This window comes from Nerophis ophidion, linkage group LG03 (genome assembly GCF_033978795.1).
Source record: "Nerophis ophidion isolate RoL-2023_Sa linkage group LG03, RoL_Noph_v1.0, whole genome shotgun sequence".
Classification (NCBI taxonomy): Eukaryota; Metazoa; Chordata; class Actinopteri; order Syngnathiformes; family Syngnathidae; genus Nerophis; species Nerophis ophidion.
In genome coordinates, this window is record NC_084613.1 from 39,875,010 (window position 1) to 39,884,898 (window position 9,889).

Consider the following 9,889-nt stretch of genomic DNA (forward strand, 5'->3'; position numbering starts at 1 on the left):
AGTTTGGACACCAGTCTATCAGGAATAATGGTGTTAAATGCCGAGCTATAATCCACAAAAAGCAGCCGCACGTAGCTTCCCCCCGTCTCCAGGTGACCCAGGGAGGAGTGTAGGGCTGTGGCGATGGCGTCCTCTGTGGACCTGTTGGCTCTGTAGGCAAACTGGTGTGGGTCGAGCTCGGGAGGGAGGACTGAGGTGATATGGGTCCGTACCAGCTTCTCGAAGCACTTCATAGCTATAGGTGTAAGTGCAACTGGACGGTAGTCATTCAGACATCTGACAGAGTTCTTCTTCGGCACCGGGATTATTGTGGAGGTCTTCAGGCATGATGGGATGACGGCCTGGGAGAGGGACTGGGTGAAGATCTTCGTAAATACTCCGGCCAGCTGGTCTGCACAGTCTCTTAGTACCTGTCCCGGGACTCCATCTGGGCCCGTAGCCTTCCTAGGGTTCACTGCCTTCAGCGTGCGTCTCACCTCATGCTCCTCCAGTATAAGGGTGCAGCTGCTGTGGGTGTTGGGTGGAACTGTTGTGACGGCTGCAGGTGTTTTTCTCTCAAATCGGGCGAAGAAGCTGTTTAACTCCCCCGCTCGAGAGGCGTCGCCGTCAGCCGAAGGGTTACTGGGTCTGAAGTTGGTCATGTCTTTTATTCCTTTCCATACCTCCTTGGTGTTGTTGCTCTGCAGGTGGGCTTCCATTTTCCTCCTATGTTCGGCTTTTGCCTCTCTGATGCCTCTCTTCAGATTGGCTCTGGCAGCACTGTAGAGTGCCAGGTCCTGCGCTTTGAAGGCACTGTCTCTCTCTTTGAGTAAGCCCTGGACTGTTTTTGTCATCCAGGGCTTCCTGTTGGGGTAGACTCGGATGCGCTTGTCCACTGTGACAGTGTCTATGCAGTGTTTGATGTACCCCAGGACTGCTTCTGTGTACTGCTCCAAGTCTGGGTTTTCAAAAACTGACCAGTCTGTTGTATCAAAGCAGTCCTGCAGCTGTTCCATGGCTCCCTCCGGCCATGTTTTGACCGTTTTGGTTGTGATAGGAGCACTTTTTCTTATTGGTGTGTAAGCTGGCAAAAGGAGCAGGGATATGTGGTCAGACTTGCCTAATTGGGGAAGTTGTTTGGCTCTATATCCTTTTTTTATGTTGGAATAGACTTTGTCCAGTGTGTTAGCTCCCCTCGTAGCACACTTCACATGCTGGTGAAGTTTGGGGAGCACTTTTTTCAGGTCGACATGATTAAAGTCCCCCGCTATGATGTGGATGCCGTCGGGATATTTGTTCTGTTGTGCACTGATTGTATCGTGCAACAGAGCTAGCGCCGTGCTAGCGTTAGCATCGGGAGCTATATACACGTTTGTGATCAGGACAGCAGAGTGCTCCCTGGCTAGATGGAAGGGTAAAATATTCTGTAAAATAACTGTATAATATAACTGTAAAATATTCCAGATCTTGGGAACAGTGGCTGTTAACTACCTTTGAATCAGAAGTCCACTTGTTGTTTAGGTAGGTTAGCAGTCCACCCCCACGCCGCTTGCCGGAAGACACTGCGTTTCTGTCCTGTCTGTGTGCTGTGTGACCGGGTAGCTCCATGCTAGCGTCGGGTATTGAGGACGTTAGCCAGGTTTCCGTAAACAATAGGGCGCAGCTGTCCATCACAGTGTTTTGTGCTACACGGAGCCTCACCTCGTCCATCTTGTCCTCTTCACCATGAGGAGCGAGCGACCTCGCATTAGCCAGGAATAGACTTGGTATCGGTGGTCTGTTTGGGTTCATTTTTAGTCTGGCTAACACGCCGCCCCTTCGGCCACGGCGTCTTCGCCTCCGCCTCCCCCTCGCCGGGCACAGTAGCCATGGAGCTCCAGGGCTACGTGCTAACTCCTCTGGGATGTTGTGTCGGCTTGTAAAATCCACCGAAATAGTCTGCTCAGACCGCAATCCAATCTCCAACAAATCGTTTCGGCTGTACATAACCTTCGCCCAGCAATTTGCTGACTGGGCTAGTAATAAACTATATAAAAACAATAAAAACAATGCACCTAAGGGGAGAGCCTGAAACGTCGCGTCCATGCGCGCCGCCATTTAGTGTCCAAGTTCTTGTGGGAGGTGCTGAGGGAGTGCGGAGTGAGGGGAACCCTGCTGAGGGCCATCCAATCTCTGTACAACCAAAGCAAGAGTTGTGTCCGGGTGCTTGGATGTAAGTCGGACCGTTTCCAGTTAGGGTTGGTCTCTGCCAGGGCTGTGCTCTGTCACCTATCCTGTTTGTGACTTTCATGGACAGGATTTCTAGGCAGGAGCATGGCGGAGAGGGTATACGTCTCGGGGGGCTAAAGGTTACGTCACGGCTTTTTGCAGATGATGTAGTCCTGATGGCACCTTCGGTTCATGACCTTCAGCTCTCATTGGATCGGTTTTTCAGCCGAGTGTTCAGCGGCTGGAATGAGGATCAGCATCTCCAAATCTGAAGCCATGGTTCTCAGCAGGAAACCGATGGTTTGTACAGTTCAGGTACAGAACGAGACTTTGTCCCAGGTGGAGGAGTTTAAGTATCTCGGGGTCTTGTTCACGAGTGAGGGAAAGATGGAGAAGGAAATCAGCCGGAGAATCGGAGCAGCTAGGGCAGTATTGCAGTCTCTCTGCCGCACCGTTGTGACAAAATGAGAGCTGAGCCATAAGGCAAAGCTCTCGGTCTACCGAGCGATCTACATTCCTACTCTCACTTACGGTCATGAAATGTGGGTCATGATCGCGGATACAAGAATTAGTTTTCTCTGAAGGGTGGCTGGCATCTCCCTTAGAGATAGTGTGAGAAGTTCAGTCACCCGAGAGAGACTTGGAGTAGAGCCGCTGCTCCTTCGCTTGGAAAGGAGACCGCTTAGGTGGTTTGGGCATCTCGTGCGGATGCCTCACGAGCGTCTCCCTAGGGAGATCCTCGTTGCACGTCCCACTGGGAGGAGACCCCGCGACAGGTCGAGGACCAGATGGGGGATTACATCTCCTCTCTGACCTGGGAACGCTTCGGGATCCCCCAGGAGGAAGTTGCTAATGTTGCTCTGGAGAGGGAAGTCTGGGGGTCTCTGCTGGAGCTGTTGTCCCCGTGACCCGATTCTGGATAAGCGGTTGAAGATGGATGGATGGATGCTTGTAAATGCACGATGGGTATCATCTTTCTCTTTAACAATCTGTCGACATCACTTCTGAAATGAAAGCTGTGCTCCACATGGGGAGAATGCAAACAAGCTTGTTCATAATAATTTGCTTCAATGAAAGCATATTCATTCATCACTGTAAACCAGTGGTTATTGTATGCCTTTGCATTTGAAAGTTGAAATGCCGTATCATTAAAAAAATAAAAGCAGCACTAAATTAATCCACCATTCATCCCACTGGTGTCAAACTTGTTTTCATTTTCTCAGTAGTGGCATCTTTCAGAGGACTGTTTGTGACAGCAGTGGTGGCTGCGCTCGTGAATCATTTTGGTAATTTAACCCCCAATTCCAACACTTAAAGCTGAGTGCCAAGCAGGGAAGCAATAGGTCCCATTTGTAAAGTTTGAAAATCCGGGGGAGAAGGTGTAAATCTCGCGCCAGGCCGTACCCATATCCGCAGCAGGTCTCCAAGGTGAACAGCCTCTGGCATGTTAGAACATGAGGGTATACCCGAGAAAGAGCCATCAATCTGTCAATCCTTTCCGTGTCCGGGCCAGGTAAGGTTCCCCGTGTTGAGTCAAATTAAGCCGCAGGCTCCACTCCTGTAAATGTAAGACGATTTGCATCACAATAATATTACACAATGGCCTATGCTCCGAATTTTTCTTTACGTACATTGTAAAACCAAAATCTGGCAGCTAAATCGCCATAATTTTACCATAAAATTGACAGTGTTTAAAAAAAAAAATATTACTGAAAATGGAAAAACGGTACTGATGTTTTTCAGGTAAAATTCTGGCCATTTAACTACCAGTTGTTTTTATCGGTAATAGCACCATTCCCAAAGTATGTGGTCTCTATTGATAACCTCACTAACAACTTTAACGACGCCCTGCGCGAACCATTGATAACATAGCACCGCTAATGTTAAAAAAGGCTCCAAAAAAGCGTACCCCATGGTTTACAGAAGAAACTAGAGCTCAGAAATTATTATGTAGAAAGCTGGAACGCAAATGGCGCACGACTAAACTTGAGGTGCACCATCAAGCATGGAGTGATAGTTTAATAACTTATAAACGCATGCTTACCTTAGCTAAAGCTAAATATTACTCAAATCTCATCCACCGTAATAAAAACGATCCTAAATTTTTGTTTAGTACGGTAGCATCGCTAACCCAACAAGGGACCCCTTCCAGTAGCTCCACCCACTCAGCTGATGACTTTATGCAATTCTTTAATAAGAAAATTTAAGTCATTAGAAAGGAGATTAAAGACAATGCGTCCCAGCTACAACTGGGTTCTATTAACACAGATACGATTGTATATACGGCGAATACTGCCCTCCAAAATAGTTTCTCTCGTTTTGAGGAAATAACATTAGAGGAATTGTTACAATGTGTAAATGGAATAAAACAAACAACCTGTTTACTTGACCCTCTTCCTGGGAAACTTATCAAGGAGCTTTTTGTATTATTAGGTCCATCAGTGCTAAATATTATAAACTTATCACTTTCCTCCGGCACTGTTGCCCTAGCATTCAAAAAAGCGGTTATTCATCCTCTTCTTAAAAGACCTAACCTCGATCCTGACCTCATGGTAAACTACCGACCGGTGTCTCACCTTCCCTTTATTTCAAAAATCCTCGAAAAAATTGTTGCGGAGCAGTTAAATGAACACTTAGCGTCTAACAATCTATGTGAAACCTTTCAATCCGGTTTCAGGGTAAATCACTCTACGGAGACAGCCCTCGCAAAAATGACTAATGATCTATTGCTAACGATGGATTCTGATGCGTCATCTATGTTGCTGCTCCTCGATCTTAGCGCTGCTTTCGATACCGTCGATCATAATATTTTATTAGAACGTATCAAAACACGAATTGGTATGTCAGACTTAGCCCTGTCTTGGTTTAACTCTTATCTTACTGATAGGATGCAGTGCGTCTCCCATAACAATGTGACCTCGGACTACGTTAAGGTAACGTGTGGAGTTCCCCAGGGTTCGGTCCTTGGCCCTGCACTCTTCAGCATCGACATGCTGCCGCTAGGTGACATCATACGCAAATACGGTGTTAGCTTTCACTGTTATGCTGATGACACCCAACTCTACATGCCCCTAAAGCTGACCAACACGCCGGATTGTAGTCAGCTGGAGGCGTGTCTTAATGAAATTAAACAATGAATGTCGCTAACTTTTTGCAACTAAACGCCAAAAAAACGGAACTGCTGATTATCGGTCCTGCTAGACACCGACCTCTATTTAATAATACAACTCTAACATTTGACAACCAAACAATTAAACAAGGCGACACGGTAAAGAATCTGGTTATTATCTTCAACCCAACTCTCTCCTTTGAGTCACACATTAAAAGCGTTACTAAAACGGCCTTCTTTCATCTCCGTAATATCGCTAAAATTCGCTCCATTCTGTCCACTAAAGACGCTGAGATCATTATCCATGCATTTGTTACGTCTCGCCTCGATTACTGTAACGTATTATTTTCGTGTCTCCCCATGTCTAGCATTAAAAGATTACAGTTGGTACAAAATGCGGCTGCTAGACTTTTGACAAGAACAAGAAAGTTTGATCATATTACGCCTGTACTGGCTCACCTACACTGGCTTCCTGTGCACTTAAGATGTGACTTTAAGGTTTTACTACTTATGTATAAAACACTACACGGTCTAGCTCCATCCTATCTTGCCGATTGTATTGTACCATATGTCCCGGCAAGAAATCTGCGTTCAAAAGACTCCGCCTTATTAGTGATTCCCAAAGCCCAAAAAAAGTCTGCGGGCTATAGAGCGTTTTCCGTTCGGGCTCCAGTACTCTGGAATGCCCTCCCGGTAACAGTTCGAGATGCCACCTCAGTAGAAGCATTTATGTCTCACCTTAAAACTCATTTGTATACTCTAGCCTTTAAATAGACTCCCTTTTTAGACCAGTTTATCGGCCGTTTGTTTTATTTTTCTTCTATGTCCCACTCTCCCTTGTGGAGGGGGTCCGGTCCGATCCGGTGGCCATGTACTGCTCGCCTGTGTATCGGCTGGGGACATCTCTGCGCTGCTGATCCGCCTCCTTTTGGGATGTTTTCCTGCTGGCTCCGCTGTGAACGGGACTCTCGCTGCTGTGTTGGATCCGCTTTGGACTGGACTCTCGCTGTGTTGGATCCATTATGGATTGAACTTTCACAGTATCATGTTAGACCCGCTCGACATCCATTGCTTTCGTCCTCTCCAAGGTTCTCATAGTCATCATTGTCACCGACGTCCCACTGGGTGTGAGTTTTCCTTGCCCTTATGTGGGCCTACCGAGGATGTTGTAGTGGTTTGTGTTTTGGTTTGCGAAGCCCTTTGAGACACTAGTGATTCAGGGCTATATAAATAAACATTGATTGATTGATTGATCTTACCCTAAAAACCTGTTGTTTGTACAGTGTATTACTGTAAATATAATTTACATTTTATTTTCCATCCATCCATTTTCTTCCGCTTGTCCCATTCGGGGTTGCGGTTGGGAGTGGGGGGTGGGGGGGGGGGGCATTGGAGCCTATCTGAGCTGCATTCGGGCGGAAGGCGGGGACATTTTATTTTTTACATTAAACTTTGGGTGACTGAGCTGCGTCTGGGCTTTGAGTTTGACACCTGTGTTTTAGGCTGAGCTTTTGATCTTCTTAAGTCCCTAAAAATTATTTTACGTTTTTATTGATGTTACATATCCGCCAGTAGAATGTCAAGTGGTAAAAAATCCAAAATTCCTATGATCGATTGTGACCCATACGACATCATGTATTTTTGGAAGTGTGAGTTTTATTAGACAATGCATATTGACTTCAATACATATGCCTGCTATTTGGGCCGCTGACAAATATACGAGTGTAACTGCCAACTGAACTGCACCAAAGGAATGTTCCAAACCAGAGCACAGGAATACAGTACTCGTGCCATAGCCGTAACTGCCATTGAGGACACTGAGGTCATGTATTCTGTATATTGTTTAAGTGACAAGAAGAAGATGATATGTCTGACAATATATCTTGTGTGGAACATCATGTGCGCTGTACATCACTATGCGGTAGATCATCCTTTCTCAATATACAATCTTTGGTCATGCACAGCTGATCCGGCTACAACTCCAGACAACATCGTTACACAATGAAATCCACTTTTACTTTAAACATCATCCGATCCAAAATGTGCTGTCAACAAAACATTAACATTAAATCTTACTTATGTCAATAATGTTGAGTTCACCTGAATCAAAGTGATGTGAAACACTGTCTGTATAAAACCGTTGTCATGTCCGTCAGGTGCAGCAGAACACGTGCTGTCGTGGGGAAAGGTTGTGTGTTCAAATCCATGTCGGAATTAAAGTAAAGTTTTTAAACGTATTGTTTTAATTATGTTGAAATTGTTTAATACGCTAAACTTCCGCATAATATTTAAAATAAGTGGATTGTTCAATGTGTTACTCAAGGTAATAATATTTATATGGTGCTGGGATACCCATGATTTCAGCCTTTCAAAGCTCCTTTTGGACCACCGTTTTTTGACATCGGTATTTGGCAAATCCTGGGTACGGCCCTGCTGGTAGCACAGTGGGTAAAGGAGATTTTCATTAAATAGGCTACTTCCTGGTAAAGAAAAACTAAACTTTTACCAATATGAACTCCTGACATATTGAGTTGAAGTTTCTCTTTTAAAACTAATAAACATAGAAAATTCTGTTTACTCTCACCCAAAGATTTTCACAGGAGATGAATCTAAAATCAAAAGGTTATAGGCTGGATGCTGGTTTTGGGTTGAATTTTGGACTTAGCATGTTTCCCTAATAATGGGCTTCACAGCAGGCTAATTGATGACTATAAAGTTAGGCTGACCATACGTCCTCTTTTCCCCGGACATGTCCTCTTTTGCGGCGTTTTGTCCGGGCGGGTTATTTTAAATGTGTCAGATGTCCAGTTTTTTAAATTAGGGTTGCGTGTATTTGTTGGCTGAGTTCTTAACGTTTACTTTCAGAGCGTGCATTTCACAACATAGAAGATGTCGTCATGGCGACACACCACCACCCTTTACCGGGCTACCGCGCATGCTCGTCACTCCTATTGCATGCTGGGTTGTGTAGTCCTTTTATTCCCTGGCTCAAAACATCACATTAGCTGTAAATATTGTAGCGGCTGGCTAGGGGGTGTTAGCCAATGGCTTTGGTTGGGGGGCGGGACTTCCGGGAAGTTAGGGAAGTTAGGGAAGCTATTGACAGGAAGTGTTGGTTCGGGTTTTGCCGAGAAAAGGAAATAGACTTCTTGGTAAACACTAAGGCGAGTGTAAGACTCCAGAGATTTGAGCGTTAAATATTAAATGTATGTATGCCCTGGCACACCGTTATCATAATTTCATGACCCAAGCAAAACACTTTTTACACTTTTATACTTAAATAAATACACCTACAACTTATTAAATAAAAACGTAGGAAAAACTATCAGCAGCGGTAAAGTTTAGATCCACGAAGGAAAGAAGAAAGTGAATGATTGTTTATAACTGAATACATTTACATATGTATACACATTTGTTTTCTTTTTTTATTATTTTTTTAAATGAATTAAGTAACATTTATGACAACCTTTTTCCAAAACACGATATAGAATGTGAGATACAACAGGATAATGAATAAGTTTATCATTTGTTTTCAAAACGCTTACAAAAAAGTGGGACCCCAAAAATTTACTGTGGGACCCCATTTTTATGACTTGATGGGGTCCCTGGGACCCCATTTTAGAAATCCCTAGCGCCAACACAGCCGTCAACAGAGGAGAAAAAATGCTTTATTTAATTAAATTATTTATAAAGCAAGTTCGAGTATCATTGGCAAATTTTCACCTACTCCCGGCCTTGGCGTGCTGCCCGCCTTGGCATGCATATATGTGTCCTCTTTTTGGGATTTCAGAATATGGTCAGCCTAATAAAGTGTCCAAAGGTGTGAATGTCAACACTGAGTTCATTTGTGCCATACTGTGATTTACTGGTCACCAGTCCAGGGTCTACCCCAATTATTGCCCAAAATCAGCTGGGATAGGCTCCAGCTCACTCGTCACCCTGAACAGGATAAGCGGTAGAAGATGAATGAAGCTATGTTTTATTCAAGCTGTTTTTCAACTGTTGCAGAAATTTCCAGGTCTTTAATCAGCGGTTGTTGGACTTATGGCATCAGGAGCCTCAACTGAAGTTTTTGCTTGGAGCTGCTGGAGAAATGGCAAAGGTCAGTGATGATACATCTACTGTATGACCATTTTAAAAATTTAGCTGAAGATAGAAATTATTTTTCTTACAGGCCGTTGAGTCATTCATGTCTCAACTTACTTGACATCCAGGAAGAGTGAAATACAGCCATCCTTTGAGGTTCTGACAATGTTCAATATAAACTTGATGGTGAAAAAATATTGTCTCGTATAAAACTTAGCTCTAGTGGATTTATCATTCTGTTATCTGAGTTATGCCCATCAAGTACATTTTGCAGTGTTTGTTTTGCTGTGTTGCCTTATTGGAGTGTGCATTAAAGGTTTATGTACTTCCTTAGTTGGGGACAGAAGAACTGATTATTTATTTTGGACGTCTGAGCTGAGCTCCTTGTTATTATTAGCTTCTGAACCTTTATGGGTCAATTTCAGCCGGACTTCAGCCTCATTGCCTCTTGAGGAGCTTAGAGTTAGACAGAGAGAGATTCCTTTCATCTATCACACACGGTTTTAT

The 9,889-nt window shown here is 44.3% G+C and overlaps 1 protein-coding gene across 3 annotated transcripts in view; it reads left to right on the plus strand.

Annotated features, from left to right (window-relative positions):
* Window positions 1-9,864, plus strand: part of LOC133549584 (KATNB1-like protein 1) — a 123,333-nt gene extending 113,469 nt beyond the window's left edge. For 2 of the 3 annotated variants that reach the window (XM_061895144.1, XM_061895145.1), the window contains 2 exons: window positions 9,305-9,398; window positions 9,471-9,857. In XM_061895144.1, the coding sequence (XP_061751128.1) occupies window positions 9,305-9,398; window positions 9,471-9,503 (127 nt within the window). In that variant the 3' untranslated portion in view covers window positions 9,504-9,857. Of the gene's footprint in view, window positions 1-9,304; window positions 9,399-9,470 lie in introns of all 3 variants that reach the window. The other variant, XM_061895143.1, reaches the window with a different exon arrangement.
* The last annotated feature ends 25 nt before the right edge of the window (window positions 9,865-9,889 follow it).